This window comes from Coptis chinensis, chromosome 1, assembly GCF_015680905.1.
Source record: "Coptis chinensis isolate HL-2020 chromosome 1, ASM1568090v1, whole genome shotgun sequence".
Classification (NCBI taxonomy): Eukaryota; Viridiplantae; Streptophyta; class Magnoliopsida; order Ranunculales; family Ranunculaceae; genus Coptis; species Coptis chinensis.
Window position 1 is genome coordinate 56,727,360 of NC_141456.1, and position 19,420 is coordinate 56,746,779.

At 40.2% G+C, this 19,420-nt stretch overlaps 1 protein-coding gene across 1 annotated transcript; it reads right to left on the bottom strand.

Annotated features, from left to right (window-relative positions):
- Window positions 1–5,576: 5,576 nt before the first annotated feature.
- Window positions 5,577–6,589, bottom strand: LOC147524645 (uncharacterized). The gene has a single exon (XM_086563617.1). It carries the CDS (start codon window positions 6,572–6,574, stop codon window positions 5,699–5,701), a length of 876 nt encoding a protein of 291 aa, XP_086419743.1. The 5' UTR covers window positions 6,575–6,589; the 3' UTR covers window positions 5,577–5,698.
- Between the last annotated feature and the right edge of the window lie 12,831 nt (window positions 6,590–19,420).

Sequence of the window (19,420 nt, forward strand, 5' to 3'; positions counted from 1 at the left end):
GTTGGTTGAGCTATTCATAGGACTAACCGGCAGGAAGGTTTTGCACTAAATGTTACAGAAGTTTGCCATGAACATTGTGTTTCCCTCGAGTCAAGCCCATTCTATAATTCCAGAAGCAAACTAATTTATTTGGTTGTTGTTTACGTAGTGAGCTAACTTTAATGCCATATATGTCAAATTAAGGAAAAGAAATATAAGAATACTTTGTTACCTGTATTACATCATTGCTATTTGTTATGTGAACTCGAGGTTAATGCTAGTGGTTACTTGAGTTCCTTGTCCGCATTAGAGAACCTATATAGGTGGAGTGCAACTTATCGATCTACCACAAGCAATTTTTCAAAAAGAGATGTGATACTAACTCGTCGACAAAAGGAGCGGTATATTTTGATTTTACCCTTCATCATGAACCCCTTTTTATCATAAGTTTCTTGTTAAATAAAATTATTGTGAGATCTAAAAGGTGGAACATAGTTTCAATCAATTGATCCTACTGGTACCAAGTACAAAATGGATGAGCATGGAGTCATCATTTCTGTCTAAAGCAATTATTTCATTTATTTGTTTGAATGTGTCCGACAAAGCACAAGCAATGCTTCTATGTTGTTTTGAAAACCGGGTTAGACGGATATGGGATTAAATCGGATGGCGGGGATTGTTGAAGTGGAAGCTGGTGGACTATCTTGTGACAAATCTGAAATCAATCTCTCTCGTTCTCTCAACCCACCACCACCACCCTACCGGAAGGACCACCATTACCAATATCGCTAGGTGAGTACAACTTTTGCCACCTTAATGTTTCTCGGTGTTCCCTTCATAAGTTTTCAGCTTCTACCACCTTAATTACATTATGATTTGCATTAGGAAAATGTCATTCCTATCACCCAATTTCATCTTTCATTAGAACTTTGTTTGGGACTTTAACTACCATCTTGATTATTCATTCTGTCAAAAGTTTGTGTTAATCTGTGTAATTGAGAATGTGCATCATGACCAGTTGTTTTAGTGTATTGTCCTTTTTAGTATTTAAATGTAGTTAGTGTCAAATTGTCAATAGCTTAGTTGGAGCTTTGTAAGTACAATGCAGTAGTAATGTAGAATAGACAAGACTAAAGAAGAAAACTATACCATCCTAAAGCCATGCCTATCTCCAAGTCTTCATTAATTTTGGCAACAAAGTCCATTGAACTTGAACTTAAAGTTCATACTTTTAGGCTTTTAGGTGATGCTAAGAGTAAAAAGTCTTTGGCTACATCTTTGTCAATTACTGACCCTAATTGCCTATATAATCTTAACTCTTTAAGTCTACTAACAATTTATAAATAAATCCATTGTCATCGAAGTGAATAATGAGCTTTTCGTAGAATAATTAATATATATCAATTAGTATTTCCGACAATCTTTGTTGTGAATTGTAATGTTGGTTCCGTAGGTCTCGAAGTCTAAAATCCAAATGCACTACTTATTACAACAATTGATGCATGCATGTACTTGGATAATGTACGGTAATTATCTGGCAAGATCCAAGAACTACATCTTTAAAGCCTTTCAAAAGGCATCTAATTGATATGAAACTTCCAACAGATCGAACACAACAATTTGAAGAATAATAGAATGTTCCATAAATTACCTCTCAGCTTACCAAGATTGAACAATTTTGATAGTTAGATGATTGAACTAAATTGCTACTCTTTTGATTCCCAACTGTGTAAATTATGTTGAACCCTTATGGAGGCCTTTTCAATGCGATTTTTAGATAACCTCAGTCTCAATATAAGCACTTACAATGTTGATTTAAGGCTTCAAATAGCCGTTAGAAAAAGTGTTGATCAGTTAAATGCCTTATTCGGGACAAGTCCTTGGCTATTTTTCGTTGATTATTTGACTTCTCTGTTCAATGTATGCGGTTTCATCCAACTTTTTCCTTAATTTCTGGCCAATCTTGCAATAAAGTATCCAACAATTCTCACCTATACTTTCTACAACCTAGCTATTGAGCTTTTATAATTTATATATTAATCTTCCTTCAGTTTAAATTTTTCAAGATGGGAAAGTTGTAACTAGTCTTTGCTTTTACCTAGGTAATTCGATGAACATGTAAACCAAATTAAGTTTTAAATCTCGACATCAATCTCCTTCTAGTCTTGACACCGGAGGATCTCTACAATGATGGGAAGGAACGGCTTGGAGTCCATCAATTCAGGAGAATCAACCAACTCATTCTCATTTCAATTCTATAGAAGTCTCACATAAGCCAACCATGGTATGGCGTTCTACGTAATTGCATTTTCTTTTTTCTCTCTTTCTTATCCTTACTTTAGTATAATTTCAACATTCAATTTCCTGTTTAACACTTTAAAAACTTGATTTATGCGGGATAGCGTGATGTCGGCCTGGCCGAAGAGATCTCACGGTGAGAATGGGCTCTTTGGCATATTCACAGATTATCTGTTAAAATATGTACCTTAGTATTAGTTATAAGCTTCTATCATAGCATGGTCATAGCTTCTAGAACATATAGTGAAGGTTAGACAAAGGTGGACTAATCTGAATTGTCGACCTTCATAAATCGGTTAATCGGAGTTAGACATTTGAAACTTTAGTAGTTTGTTTTCATTAATTATGCATGATATTTACCTTTATTTAATGAATTACTTGTAGTTGGCAGTGAACATATATATATTTCCATAAACAATTGATTTCTCATAGTTTATTTCCTTTCATTACATGTAGAAGTTCTTTTTAATCGGTCATATATTCATGTTCTATTCTCTTATTAAAAAAAATGATGGGCCTTGCCTTTCATGCAAGGGACTGACTTGACAAAGGGGTACCCTTACCATTTTAATTTTCCATAGACACTTTATCCCTCCCTTGTTAGTTTCTCAATGTAATCGATGCATAATTTTCTTTGGTACAAGTGTACAACTGCCTTGAGAATCAAAACCTTAGTGTGGGGTTTTGTTTGTTGAGTCTTATGGTAAGTAGATTTCAGATTGTGTGTGTGTGTGTTTTTTCCCGTTTGTATCTTTCTAATTTCTCTTCCGCTCTCTACATATATGAGAATTGGGATGGCATTCCATCTACTAGAAGTGTAACCATCCATGCTTGGATTCTGAGAAAGATCTTGTACTTTGTGCTTGGATTTTGTCAACCATTTATTGAGTTTTTCATGTAGTCATATGTGCTCCCAACCTACCGGTAGCATTTTTGAGTTGCTTACGTGCCTTGTTTTACTTCCACCACAATTTGCATACTTTACTTTGGTAGGCATAGAGCCCTTTATTACTTCTTTCGCTACTTACAAGGCTTCCACAACACTAAGTAGCTTTGTTTAGAAATCATTTTGATCTCAAATAGGGTGAGTCTTTGTCTTAGATTTAATTTCATACTTTGTAAATGTTAGTTTTAGTAAAACTTTTTCCTTGCAACAAGTTGTTGGGAATAGCTTTAGCAATACATTAAGGGTTGTTGAACTTGTTGATCTTACATAGCTATGTAGCAGCCATGCACTAGATCTTTTGCTAGCCATGTATAGTAAGCCCAGTTTTCTATTTCCGGTTTATTTTTATTAATGGGAGTTGGGTTGGATATTAGTTACATTAGATTTTTATTCATGTCTTGTAACTAAAGTTATTCTTATCGATTTTAATAACGTTCCCATATTAGTTCGCGTTATTTTCTTGGTATCTTGGATATTATGATGATTTGGCATAGTCAAGACATCTATGTGTTTGTATTTGGCATTACTAATTAAGTTCTTATACTTTAGTGTTGAACTATGACAGATTTTAGGATCGACATTGTAGCACTTGGAGAAGTTCACATGAGTTTACGATGGCGGAAGAATGGCAGAAGAACAAAGAAAGCACTTTTGCCCAAGGGTTGTCTACCTGTTCTTCGAAGAATTCTTTCTTGTTTACATTATTTGTCTTTCATTTCATGAAGAATGAGAACAAAAATACGGTTTAGTCGTAAATATTTTTAGCATTAGTTAGGTTTTGATTGTATGATTTAGTCAATGGAATTCTATTTTTTAGGATGAATGGAAATGGTGATTTTGTGGTGTAGGATTGTTATGGGAGTTTTGTTAGGTGATTGGTACGTTTCTGTTGATTGCGGTGAAGAATTAAAATATCATTATTTTTTTTTAAAGAAAAAAGAACTTTGCCACGGTCTAGAACTGTCGCCAAAATGTTATTTCCCACGGTCTAAAACTGTAGGAAAAAGTAACCTTTTCCCACGGTCTAAAACTGTAGGGAAAAACCGACCTTTTTCCACGGTCATGGCGTGGGTAGATCATTCCGACGCACAAAAAGCCTTAGCGGTCTGCGATGGTCCAAAACCGTGGGAAAAGTGCTTTTCCCACGGTTTTGGACCGTGGCTAATAGTCTGTTTTCTTGTAGTGGAAAGATGAGACTGGACTTCGGTTTTGAAGTTGCCTACGTACCCAAAGATATTGTTTGGGATCAAGTCTCGATTGCGTAGTTCTGGAAAAATGACTAAGGTTGGATTTTATAGGTAGCATTGGTGATAGTTACTTCCTCGTTCTCAATATTCCAATCGTGGGATGAAGTTGGAGAACTGGCGGGAGAACCGGCTCAATCATGGGATGAAGTTCGAGAAGCTGGCGGGACATTTGTCGGCTCGTGGGATGAAGTTGGAGAACTGGCGAGACATCTGTCAGCTCGTGGAATGAAGTTGGAGGCTGGCGGAGGCTGTCATTTCGTGGGATGAAGTTGGAGAATTGGCGGGACATCTGTCATTTCGTGGGATGAAGTTAGAGAAGCTGGCGGGACACATCCGGCTCGTGGGATGAAGTTAGAACTGGCGGGACATTCATTTCGTAGGATGAAGTTGAGAATGGCGGGGAGAACCGCTGTCGGCTTCGTGGGATGAAGTCGAGGCTGGCGGAAAACCTGTCGATTCGTGGGATGAAGTCGAGGCTGGCGGGACATCTGTCATCTCGTGGATTGAAGTTGGAGAACTGGTAAGCGGAAGAACTGTCAGCTCGTGGGATGAAGTTGGAGAACTGGCGGGAGAACTGTCAGCTCGTGGAATATAGGCTTTGAGCATGGGCTTTTTCATAGATAAGCTCTGAGCATGGGCTCTGAGCGTGGGCTTGTTTATAGTTGGGCTCTGAGCGTGGGCTTGTTTATAGTTAAGCTCTGAGCATGGGCTCTGAGCGTGGGCTTGTTTATAGTTGGGCTCTGAGCGTGGGCTTGTTTATAGTTAAGCTCTGAGCATGGGCTCTGAGTGTGGGCTTGTTTATAGTTGGGCTCTGAGCATGGGCTTGTTTATAGTTGGGCTCTGAGCATGGGCTTGTATTGAATTGGGCTTATATTGGGCCACATTTGTGGGGGCCGGAACATCGCCTTCTCTTTGTTACATGGGCAAGGCCTGTGTGGGAAAGAAGTATTAATATTTATGGTACTTGGTAGGTTAGTAAATTGGTAAAAAATGATGGGTGTTGAAGGCAAATAGGATTTTTTTTTTTTTTTTTTTTTAGGTGAGAATATGAGATTATAGTAATAACCTGAAACAAGCTCTTCATCAACTGTGTTGACATATTCAAAATTGTATGGATAGATTTACATGGATCATGGATGGGTCATGGAATTACATATTTCTGTTTGTAAATGGTCAATATTGATGGTATTACAACTTACAAGGATAGCAAAGATTAAAAGATCCTGGACTAATCATCTCCTTTGGTTGTTGGGGAGCTGACAGGCACAGCTGAAAGTGGGGGACGCAAGAGAAGATATAATGCAGGGCCCAAGAATGGAATTACTGTTAAAGGCAGGATCCAAGAACCTTTGTTTGTCCATTTCCGAGCAGTCATATCATTGTATACCCAGAAAGGAGCAAACGTCGATAGTAGAGTGAAATCAAGAGATGTGACATGGATAAATTTGCTCTCTCTGCAGTACTGATAAAATTCCGTCCACACATCTGCATTAGCTAGAGCTGCGTATGCAAATACACCTAAACCACCAAAACATGAAAGCACTAGGAATGGCCAGACACGGACTCCATCTTTTGAGCTTCTACCGCTTGGAAGGAGAAGCATACTGTAACTTATGGGCCACAAACCCATGATATACCATAACGACACAAGCACTTTATTCATCTCAAATCCATCATCTCCCTTCAAATTCAGGAGCTTTTCCAGAAAGTACATATCCCTAGACGGAGTTTGGTTTGGGGTGAGCACGAAAACGTAATACATGAGACCAGTCCACAATGCAAATAGCAGAATTGAAGTAGTCCAGTCTCTTTCAGTACCCAGCTTATTACTATTATTCTCAACAGAAGGAACAATAGGCTCTTCTTCGGGTAAAGTTTCTTTTGGGTTCTCAGTGTTGAGGGAGTTGTGACAGATTCGAAGAACACCATTTATTTTCCATTTTGTAGATAATGTACTAGTTGAAACTGAGAGACCGTTGCATAGTTTTAAAGATACTTTGAGAAATGAAGTTACTTTAGGCTTTGGACGAGGTTCACAAGGGACCCGAATTGAGAATTTTGGAGAAGAAAAATTGCCAGAGATGAGGCTGGAACTGGGAAACATGCTTGGGATGGAGAGTGATGACTTTAACTTGGTCTCTTTGTCAAAGCTAATCAGCTTGAGGTTGATTGTTTGGGTAAAGATTCCGGTCCATCATCACTGAGTCATTGATGCGAATGGGTTTAACCACATCGAATCTACTTAATTTGAAGATCCCCTACAACGGCAATTTGAAAAAATAGATTGTTATGAAACCAGTGGGGGCAATTCGACCTCAGCGGCAATTCATGATCAAGTCCAGCGGTAATTCAAACTTCTGCGGCAATCTAAACTTGAGCGGCAATTCAAACTTCTGCGGCAATCTAAACTCGAGCGGCAATTCATGATCAAGTCCAGCGGTAATTCAAACTTCCGCGGCAATCTAAACTCGAGCGGCATCGACAGTTCAAAGATTCGGCATCACGGGATCGGCAAAAGTGATCGAAGCAACTGCTCAAAGAGATCGTTCGGCATGTCTTACACGTTGGGTCGGCAATTAATTAAATCCGCAACTTTCTTTTCCAAAAAATTCATCAGTGCGAAGCCATGACAACAATCAACTCTGAAATGGCCTTGAAGACACCTAAACTCAGCTCGTCCAGTATCAATTTAACAGCTTTAACAAGTACAGGCCGTTTAGTATACCATGCTTCAGCCAATCTGGGCAAGAGATGCTTTACTACACAACGAGCTCCATATGTTATAGGGTCTTCCTTTAGCCTTCAGATCCCGAGAACATGCCCAGACCCTCAATAGAAGTTCAAAAGCTAAATTCAGAAACGACATGACAAACAGCTTGACACCAGCATTTGAAGGCATTAGCAAATATTGGCCACTACATATCCTTAACATTTCCAAGAATAGGTAAAACTCGGGACAGGACATCTTTCAGCCGTGGAGTAAACTGTGAAGCTTCAACTGAAGCAAAATCTGCAAGGATTTGAACCGTAGCTGGTAGGGAAGAATTAGGCCCCGACAAGTGCACAAAAATTTCTTATATCATCAGATCAGGCAAATGAGAACCTATATGCTCTAATCCACATAATTTTTCGGAATGTGATTACAAGGATTCTTATGTATGAATGGAAGCACACCATGTAATCAAGGAATCAAAATGAGAGAGTTAGGATACATTACATTACACTACACTCGAACAGAATAGCAAGAATCAAGAAGCAATAAAGGGTGGAGTGAAGGGATGACTTTTAGTGAATAGATGGAGGCTACTCGAACAAGTGATGATTCGTCAGCGGGAGAAGAAACGAGGACGTGTATTGCATCTGGTAATTGAATTTTTCACTGAATTGATCGGCTAGTTGATCGGCATGTTTCGATCCGCCAAATTCAAACTTTTAGTGAGTTATGTTGAAGATAAACTAATATAACAAGGTCGGTTGAAGATGCTGCAATTAATTTCCAAATTCGAATTCACACTTCATATATAACAAGGTCTCTTGAAGATAACCTAATAAAAGGGCGAAGCTTAAGTTTAATTAGGAAAGTGATTGTTGGGTCGGTGTTGAAAATCTAGTCCTATTGGTATCTGGCTCACGGAGTTAGAATATCTATAAAAGGAGAACTCATGGGAGCAAAATAATTATCGGACTTAAAAGATAGAGATAGCTAGAATTGAGAAGAGAAGAATAAAAGTTCAAATTATCTCCTTCGTGTTCTTGTTTTACTTTGGCAGTAAGGTATGTTTTTATTAACCGTTCACTTTTTTTTTTTTTTTTTTTTTTTTTTTTTGAGTAACACATTATTTTTTCTATTAGGCGTCGAAGCTTGGGGATTGTGCTAAAGAAATCTTAGAAGCAAAAGAAAATTATAAGATTAAAACCAGTGAATATGCGAGATTGAAAAATATTTGGAAAGAGAGAGAGCTCATCTTTCAGGAGAATGAACATTTGAGAGGAGTAATTTTGAGAAATGAAGTAGTTTTGCACGACTATGAGATGAAAATGAATATCATGAAAGCTGAAGTGTCGAAACAGAATCAAGAAATTGTTGTTCTCAAGAAGCAGAAGGTTTTGAGTGATGAAGTTTCGATTTTAAAATGTGAGAAATTGGAATTGGCAAAACGAGTTTGCGAGGCTGAGGGGATTAGAGGAGACTACAAGGTACTATTGGAAGAGAATGCATTTTTGAAGAAGGAGTTAGATGAATGTCATGAGAGAGTGGAAAATTTTAGAGTAGGGTGTGAAGAGAAGGATGATATAATTGAGAAGCATGCAGTTGAAATTAAGAAATCTGGGGCGGTGTTGCGTGAAGCATCGGCAAGTGTTGGACTTTGGAAATCAAGAGATTCTGAGAAACGGGAAAAATTGCAGCAAGTTGTCGATTATTATACTATGTGTTATAGGAAGTTGGAAGATGTATCTCCGTCGGATCTATTAGGTGTTCCAGTTCCAGTGGAGGATAGCATTATGCCGCAACTTCTTGAGTGAAGTTTTTATTCTTTATTGTTATGATGATGTGAGGTTAGGTTACGGTTTTTTCTTTCTCAATTATGTTTCTTTTTTCCACTGTATTCATGATATTTGGTTTTTATCTATTTTTTATTAGATTGGTAATCAGAATAGGTCGGTCAAAATATATAATAGTTGTGTAATCTGGTTTTGAGGTAGGTCGGCAAAATAGATATAAGTATTAAGGATAACGTAATTGGGGTGTCGCCGCCCCCATAGTGTAATGATAACGTAATGAAATTTGGGGTCCCCATAGTGTAATGATAATGTAATAAAATTTGGGTGTCGCCGCCCCCATAGTGTAATGATAACGTAATGAAATTTGGGGTGTCGCCGCCCCCATAGTTTAATGATAACATAATGAAATTTGGGGAATCGCCGCCGTAGTAGTGTAATGATAACATAATAAAATTTGGGGGGTCGCCGCCCCCATAGTGTAATGATAACATAATAAAATTTGGGGGGTCGCCGCCCCCATAGTGTAATGATAACATAATGAAATTTGGGGAGTCGCCGCCCCCATAGTGTAATGATAACATAATTTGGGATATTTGATCTCTAGTTAAAACGAAAGATGGATCGAATTTTATTGAAATATAAAATGATTACAATGAATGAAAAACAAACATTCAACGATAAAACTTTTTCAAATGAAAAGCATTCCATGGCTTGGCAAATTTTTCTCCGGTGATTCGACGAAGGAAATAAGACCCTTTGGATCTTCGGGTCTATCAATAATGAACGGTCCTTCCCAATTCTCTCGACACTTCCCGATTCAATGAGCTTCGTTTGCGGCTAAGTACCCAATCTTTCGGTTCAAAACTCTTGAGGCAAAGCTTTTATCATATTTGCGTTTCATGGTTGCCCCGATATTTTATTAGACATTGTAAAGCTTCTTCTCGAAGTTTTATCAATTGAGTCCGCCACCAAAGTTATAGCAAAGACATCATTGTTACCGGTTTATCGCTTCGTCCTTGTAGTTGGTGCAATTAATTTGCGGGAGGACGGCATCCATGCCATAAGCTAGATTGAAAGGGGAAAGATTGGTAGAATGCTTTGGATGGTCGCGATAAACCCCAAAGCAACTGGCGGCAAATCTTTAACCCAATTTCCTTTTGCTTCATTAAGCTTCTTCTTCAAAGTCGAGAAATCGCCTTATTGGTTGCTACGCTTGTCCATTTGCTTGTGGATAATATGGAGCAGAGAAATTATCTTTGAATTTTTAGTGAGGCAAAAATTTGTGAATTTCTTCCCGCGATCAAATTGTTTACCGTTGTCGAGACGATGTTAGATGGAATTCCAAAGCGACAAACGATGTCTTTCCATAAGAAACGCCATACATCATTCTTTGAGATGTTGACAAGCGGTTGAGCTTCTACCCATTTAGTGAAATAATCACGTCGCGAACCAATAAAAATCGTCGACACTTCGGAGCCTTTGGTAGGGGTCCCACAATATCCAAGCCCCATTTCGCAAAAGGCCAAGGGCTTAGAATTGGGTGGAGTTCGTTCTTTGGAAGTTTGCCCATATTTTAATTTTTTGACATGGTATGCATTTTTGGGCAAATTTCGTTGAGTGTCTTTGCATGCTAGGCCACCCAAGATCCTTGAGTCATGGCTTTATGTGCAAGACTATGTCCCCGAGAATGGTTTCCACAAAGTCCCGAGTGTATCTCTTCGAGAACTAGATGACCTTGATCTTTGGAAAGACATCTGAAAAAGAGGATCTGAAATTATTTGCTTTCCTATAAAGTAGGAGATTTCCTTTAGAATTTGGAATTATGACAAATTTCTAGGCATCTCTTAATTTTGTAGGAAAAGCGGACGAATCCTCGTAGAGTTCCATGTTGCGAAATTCTAAATAAATAGGTCTCCAATCATCCGGTGAAGTGTCACCGCCGATAGATTGGAGATCCAAAATGGTGGTATACGGAGAATTATCGCCGTGGGACTCATCTTCCATATCAACATTGATTTAGTCGGCATCATGTGTGGGTGGAGAATCACTCTCTCAACACGATGATCGGCCAAACCTTGATGGTCGGCTAAATCTTCTTGAGCTACTTTCCTCGAGTGAGATTTCGAACTTGTGCCGGCCGATTGAGCTAGCTCTTCTCTCTTTCTTTTCCTTGTTGTTACGGCATTCACTAGCTCGAATTCGAATTTCCGAGATGTCGTCTAGAAATAGCATAGATGAGCAATATATAAGTTTTGAACATGTTCTTCTATGACAGTTATGCTTGGAAAAGGTTGGAAATCAATATAGATTTTTCTTTCATTGTTAACATCAATCTGCGCGAGAGATAGGCTAAGGCATCGGCATGACGATTATCATTATGCAGAGCTACGGTGAACAACAATGGATTTGAAATGAATGGATAGCTCATGCATTTTTGGACATATGCAGCCATCCTATCATTTCGAAAGCAACAAAAGATCCGCCAAATTGATTCGAACAAGCTTTGAGTCGCTGAATAACTTCGATTTTTGTCGCCCCGTGTCAAGTGCCGTTCGCATTGCATAAAGAACGACTTCATATTCAGGTTTCATTGTTTGATGCGCAAAAACCGAGGCTTAACAGATTTTTCAATTTTCGCCATCGTCGGATCAAAACACAACCAAGGCCCTGAACGATTTGTTCTTGGAACCGTCCGTGTGTATAGTCCATAAAGTAGGGTCGGCACTTGTGGATGGATCGGCCGATCCTTGTTGTGGATTAGGAGGAGGTTCGTCAAACTGCTCTTCCATGGTCGGTATGTCATCGACAGGAAAATCGGCCATAAGTGATGTCATTGTGTGGCCTTTCTCAGATGATCGAGCTTTGTAGATAATTTCGTAGGCACTCAAATATGTTTCCCATTCTCGCTAATCGGCTCGAATCAGCATTTCAAGAACTTTTCTCAAGGGGTATTCGGTAGAGACATTGATGATCGTCCTTGAAAATAAGGCTTCAATCTTCGCGGCACTATGGACAAGTGAGAGAGCTATTTTCTCAATCTGTGAATACCTTGTTTCGAGTCGTGGTGGTCTTACTTATGAAGAAAATTGGTTGTTCATTTTCATCATCAATGAATAAGGCGGCACTCACGCCTATTTCGATGCCGCCAAATAGATGTCAATTGTTTGTCCGTGGTCGGACTAGCAAGAATTGGCGGCCGTACTAGGTATTCTTTCATTTTTCGAAAAGCTACGCCACACTCATCCGGTCCATTTTGGGGATCCCTTAATGGCTTGGAAAAAGGGTGGAGCCGATCTGAATATTTTGAGATAAATCTACCCAAAGCGGCTATCCCTACCCGTAAGTTCTTTGGATTTGCTTCTTGGTTTTGGCGAGGGCATTTCAAGAATTGCACGGATTTGATCGGGTTAGCTTCAATGCCTCATTTGGTCATAAGATATCCAAGAAATTTTCCCGATGATAATCCAAATGCGCATTTTGATGGATTTAGACGCATTCGAATATGTATCAGCCGATCAAAATATTTTTGCAAGTGATGAAGGCGTGATGACTCTTCATGCGACTTGATGACCATATCGTCAATATAAGCTTCCATAAACTTGCCTAAGAAGTCTGAAAATGATGTATTAATGAATTTCTGATATGTTGCTGGTGCATTTTATAGACCGAAAGGCATTACCTTATAGCAAAATAAGCCTTGGTCTGTTATGAAAGTTGTAAGTTCTTGTTCATCTTCGGCTAATGCAATTTGATAAAATCCCATTGAGGCATCCATAAAAGAAATTGGTTTTAAACCCGAAGTGGCATCAACCATTTCAGAAATACGATGCAAAGGATACGGGTGAACGGGACATTTTTATTGACATCGATTAAAATCAACACGCATTCTAAGTTTCCCATTTTTCTTAGGATTTGCTACTACATTTGATATCCATTTCGGATATAGTACAGGGCTAATAAAATTAACACTTAGAAGTTTGTCGATCTCTTCTTTCACTTTGAGCTTTTCGATCGGGAGCCATTCGCGAGGCTTCGACGACCGGCTTTTTGTGTTTTGTCGATATCCACTGTGACATGCAAGTGAAGGATCAAATCAGGGCATTTGTTCGACCATCCACGCAAAACAACAGGCAATTTTTCTTCAAAAGCTCAATGAGATTATCCTGTTCTTTCTTGGAAATTTCCACGAAATAAAAGTGGTTTCTTCTTCTTTGTTGTCGACCAGACTGCCGAGGAGTCTATCGATGGTCGGGGCCACCTAAACGCTGCTCCATAGCGTTTACCCGCCAATGGAATTCTGTAATTACTACTTTTTCCCATCGACATTTAGGATGGTGTTACCCTTGACTTCCGAATCTTTATAATCTTCGAGAACAGACTCATGGCACTTCAAAGCTACTATCGATCACGCCGAACTTTGCATACCCTACCATCACACCGAACTTGATAGCGATGGAAAGTAGAAACGACAGCTCCCATTGAGTGAATCCAATCTTTTCCCAAAATGACATTGTAGGAGGAGTTACAATCCAAGAGAAGAAAATCAATTGTAACTTCCTTGTTCATTAATGTCACCGGAAGAGAGCATCTACCAACTGATGTTGCTGCTGTCCCATCGAAGCCAATGATAGGATTTGGATCGGGAACTATCATTTTATCGGGGAGGTTGAGTCCTTTGTAACAACGCTTGTAGATCACACTTGCCGAACTACCTGTATCAATCATGATTTTCTGCACACGGTGAATTCCAACAAAAGCTTGTATTATAACGGCATCATAATGAGGATGGTGCACTCCTATCAGGTCATTGTCAGTCCAACTGAGAGGTCCTTCCTCATAAGTTTCAGTACCCATTCCATGGAGAAAATCATATTCACTATAAACATAGTGGTGGCTGAGATCAGTGATCTTGGAGTGATTGAAATTCTTGCGCTGGGTGTTAGACATTGAATCAACTCTGGCATGACCGACTTTGATTACATAGTGTGCGGTAACGACTAAAGCTTGTTTCGTTTTACCCAGCACATAATCCTGAAGCATACCCTTCTCGATCAAACCTTGGATTCTACCCCTTAGAGATCGGCATTGTTCAATTCATGACCAAAATCATCGTGAAATTTGCACCACAGGGATTTATCATGTGTAGCCTTGGTATCTTCGGAGAGAGGAAAAGGTGGAGATAAGATATTCTTTTCCTTAATCTTCTCATAGATAATAGCGTACTTCTCGTTGAGGGCGGTAAGCTTTAACTCTGGAAGTTTCTTTTGTTCTTTGTCGTTCCATTGTTGTGGCCTACCATCACTCTTGGACTTTTGATCGGTTGTTTGTTGAAACTTCGGTTTTTGACTCTGATCCTGCGGCTTGCTTATTCGATCCCTATCTCTGTGAACTTCGTGCGATGCATCATCTTCATTTCGAATAAACTGTTGAGTTCGAGAGAAAAGTTCATAACGAGTTGTTGGGACGCTTTTACAATAGAGTTGTAAATGCCATCCCTATCATAATTAATGCCTTCCTTGAAGGCATAAATGACAAGAATATCGATGCATCCGGGATTTCAATGTACCGCTTTCGAAATCTCTTAACAAACTTCATCGAGCTTTTCTTCTTTTTGTTATTTAATACTGAATAGAGAATCAATATGTTTCGGTTCTTTCCAGTTGTGACGAAAATGCTCGGCAAACTTGTAAGCCAAATCAGTAAAATTGTGGATGGATCTTTCTAGAAGCATGTTAAACCATCTCATCAACTCAATTCCAATGAGTGTGGACGGGAATAACTTGCAAAGAAGATCATCGTCGAAAGCCCATAAGATCATCTTATTTCTGTAATTAACAAGATGCATCAAAGGATCTCCATCAATCTCATCATACTTTTCGAATTTTGGCTGCTTGAAGTCCTTGTGATGAACAGTTGTTTGGATTCGGAGAGAGAAGGGAGAATCGATACCACTCTCGATAGCAAGATTTCGTATTTTATTTTCTCGTGACTCCTTATCATTAATAGCCCCGGTATCATTTTCGTGATAGACGCGTCGTTCAGAAAATGGAACATTCTCTTGACGATGGTCACGACCGAACTGTGGACGTTTTGGCCAAGATTTCTTCGGAGGAGGTGGAGTGAGTTCTCGTCGACCCGTCCATGTAGGTGAAGGTGACCGAGCCAGTAGAGGAGTTCGGTTCCTTCGTCTCCTATGGTGAACATCGGGAGAATACGGACGGAGTGCTGGACTGTCACAACCATTTTCTTGACCTGATGCAAGTGAGTCTCCATCTCCATGGCTACCATTGTCAACATACTTTGGCCGACAATGAGCTCTTGGATTGGGACTACAACTTGAGCGACTTGGTTGTGAACTGGAACTGCTTGGTGAATAGTCCTGCTGTCGAGATCGGCGCATACTGCTGTTGCGACGAGGACTTGCAGTGACTTGCCTACCCCTTCTATAGCTTGGGGTAGGAACTTCTTTGGTTTTTCGTTGGTTGGGTAGTCTATCTTGCCGACCTATATGAATATTTTGCCGATCTCCCTTAGTACGGTTCAAATCGGTAAAACCGGTTTTCGTCATGAGATCTTTTGTGAGTTGGTGATCCCTGACAGGGTGGTCGGCATCAAGGTCGGCAGAGGAGTTTGTGGATTCGCTTACGATTACACTGGAAAGTGTAGGCTTTCGGCGTTGCACATTTTGTTTTCTTGTGAAGCCTTTTCGTAGCGACTTCGCGACGGTTTTTCTTGGTGCGGGGAGTTTGTACTTTCGGAGTCTTTGGATGGTGATGCTTGCGTTCAAGCGATCCCAAACACTTTTGCCGTAGACCACGAATCATCTTCGAGAAGTTGACGCCTTGTTGTTTTTTTGATTGTTATTCTTGCTCTCCAATTGTCGGAGGCGACGATCCTACTTGAGTTGATGGATCGGATACACGAATACCCACTCTCGATCCGCAGATGGCCGAGGACCATTGGACTTGGAAAGTGAAATTCCAATGAAGGTGAATGAACAATGCGGCGTAAAAGGGATACTTTCACCGTTGTTTGTTTTTCGAGAAGCCATTGGCGTAACTTTTGTTTTGTGGTTGAGGGTAGAACACGAGGCGCCAAATATGTTTCAAAGAAGATTTGCCAAAACACACCGGTTGAGGGTTGGAAGTAATGTTTTTTGGAGATGGTGATTGGGGAAAGATGAGACTGGACTTCGGTTTTGAAGTTGCCTACGTACCCAAAGATATTGCTTGGGATCAAGTCTCGATTGCGTAGTTCTGGAAAAATGACTAAGGTTGGATTTTATAGGTAGCATTGGTGATAGTTACTTCCTCGTTCTCCAATATTCCAATCGTGGGATGAAGTTGGAGAACTGGCGGGAGAACTGTCCAATCATGGGATGAAGTTGGAGAGCTGGCGGGACAACTGTCAGCTCGTGGGATGAAGTTGGAGAACTGGCGGGACATCTGTCAGCTCGTGGAATGAAGTTGGAGAACTGGCGGGAGAACTGTCAGCTCGTGGGATGAAGTTGGAGAACTGGCGGGACATCTGTCAGCTCGTGGGATGAAGTTGGAGAACTGGCGGGGACATCTGTCAGCTCGTGGGATGAAGTCGAGCTGGCGGGACATCTGTCATTTCGTAGGATGAAGTTGAGAACCGGGCGGGAGAACTGTCATTTCGTGGGATGAAGTCGAGAGGCTGGCGGGAGAACTGTCAGTTCGTGGGATGAAGTTGGAGAACTGGCGGGACATCTGTCATCTCGTGGATTGAAGTTGGAGAACTGGTGGGAGAACTGACAGCTCGTGGGATGAAGTTGGAGAACTGGCGGGAGAACTGTCAGCTCGTGGAATATAGGCTTTGAGCATGGGCTTTTTCATAGATAAGCTCTGAGCATGGGCTCTGAGCGTGGGCTTGTTTATAGTTGGGCTCTGAGCGTGGGCTTGTTTATAGTTAAGTTCTGAGCATGGGCTCTGAGCGTGGGCTTGTTTATAGTTGGGCTCTGAGCGTAGGCTTGTTTATAGTTGGGCTCTGAGCGTGGGCTTGTTTATAGTTGGGCTCTGAGCGTGGGTTTGTTTATAGTTTGGCTCTGAGCATGGGCTTGTATTGAGTTGGGCTTATATTGGGCCACATTTGTGGGGGCCGGAACAGGTATCTTTTTGTTATGTTCAACAGCTCAATTTCGCAAGGCCCAGTTCAAGTTTCGCCAGGCCCATTTTCGGGTTGCACTTCCGAGTCAAGGTGATTTGATGAAATCTACCTAAGTCCGGATCATTATAATACTTGGGATGTCCGGACTTGACAAATTTCGATTCCTTGTGCTTAGCTCCTCATATCCTAGGTTCGGCCTAATATACAAGGTTCAGGGCATGGTGATGACAAGTCTGGCTTTCACGAAGTTTAGTTCCGGAATGTAATCCCAAGAAGTCCGGATCTTTGTGAAACATGGGTCGGATTGATCTGACCAAGTCCGGGTCATCACAATATATTGCATGTTCGATTTCACCAAGTTCCTCATGTCCAAGTCCGGATCATCACAAGGCATGGCAGGACCGGTTTTCAGCAAGTTTGGCTTAATATACAAGGTTTGGGGCATGGTCATGGTAGGTTCGAATTTACAATTCCTTGTACTGAAGTAATGCGAAATTTTACCGATACATTCCACAAAGAAAGTCGAGGCATAAGAAGTCACGTACATTTTTACCGGGCCTTTTTCCTTAAGGGTTTGATTCACAACCCATGAATAAAAAAGGGGGGCATCTGTGTGTGCATATTTTAGCAAATAGATATGCAACACGTGGCAGCATCTTCTTAAGGCTCGGATATGGTCTTGGTGTGGGTAGAAAGTACCAGAACATACCTCAAGTCCAAATCCTCTTACTTCCTAGGTTCGGAAGTGAGACAAAAAGAGGAGGTTCATGGGCTTTGGAACTAGTTGGAGTAGTAGGTTTGTATAACCAACTCCTAACTATGAACTCCAAATCCGGAACTCAACTACTAGGTTCGGAGCAAGTTCGTGGGCTTTGGAACTAGTTGGAGTAGTAGGCTCGTATAACCAACTCCTAACTATGAACTCCAAATCCGGAACTCAACTACTAGGCTCGGAACTCTAACTACTACTCCGAACCTAAACATGTTTTTCTGTTGTTTAAGTCAATAAAGGGGACCTATTTGACTTGGGAAACATGAGGCTTCTAGAAGAGTCAAGATGAGACTTAACAAGAGACGGTCTCCTAGTTAAATACTAATTGGGAAACCTCATCTATTCTTATAAATAGAATAGTTGAACTACGCTTTGAGTTTTATTCCTATTTCACAGGATACGTAGGCAACCATTAAAGAACGTGGTTCAACTCATCATCTTCTACATCTCTTCTTCTTCTTGATCTAATACTTTTCATTATTCTTTGATCATCAACAAAATATTTGTGTTTCTATATTAGGAAAAATCATCACACATAGTCCAAAATAAATTGATTTGGACGGGCAATATTGGTTGTATACCTAGCCCCTAGTTCGTGCTGTAGACAGCCTGACAATGAACAAACTGTGCAAGGTATATACTCTAATTATGTAGGAATTAATCTGTGTTGCGTGGAGTGCCAAGTTGACATATTTGTGTGTTTCTCCTTTATGAGAAAATCATAGGTCACATGTACAATCTATATGTTGAACTTTTAAATCCATATATAAAACCTATTGAAAGTTATCTCTTCCTAAGACTATGTTGCCATGTTGCAGCTGGCATCTAAATATATTAGTTCAAAAGAAAGATAAAAGAGATAGAAAAGCCTTGTAAAAATGGTGAATTAAAAACGAGTGAACTTAATATGATTTGAGAATGCTTAGATAGTTTTCGGTTTTGAATTGCCGATTCATTGATTCAACAGATTGCTTCCCTCTGATTTTTTACTTTAATTGATGCTGAAGTTGAATGAAATTTTGGTAGTTTTTTAACCATGCTGCAGGAGCTTGAGTAGAACGAGTGAAGAACGCATTATTCTCAAGAACTTCGACCCACTGATGGCGCCACTATAAAGTTTCATTTTGTGCAGAACCTTATGATTCTGAGAAAAATGGGGGAAATTGGATGGAAATGTGGTATTGACTGAGCTCGGGTATGTGCGAGCTGCCTACGTATCCAGTTTTTTGGTGAACATACTGGAATCAAGTCAGACGTAGTTCATGTTTGAATTGGACTTTCTGGTGTGAGATGGAGAGTGGAGAAGATCCTGTCTAGAGCAAGTCTAGGGAGGATTGAGCATGGAGCATGGGGTGTGTAGAACCTAGAGCATATGAATGGCTTTCTCTCTGATGGATAATGGAGATGGAGGGTTGAGGGAGTGAAGGAGACCAGCAATGTGTTGAAAGAGAAGAGACTTTTTCCCATTGTCGAGTTTCCGCTTTCTAAACTAGAATGATAATTTCTGGTGGTAGTGGTTATAATTGAAATAGACATCAGATCACTAAC

Coding starts and splice junctions, on each gene's coding strand:
- LOC147524645 (XM_086563617.1), bottom strand. CDS start 6,574: ATGTTTCCCAGTTCCAGCCTCATCTCTGGCAATTTTTCTTCTCCAAAA.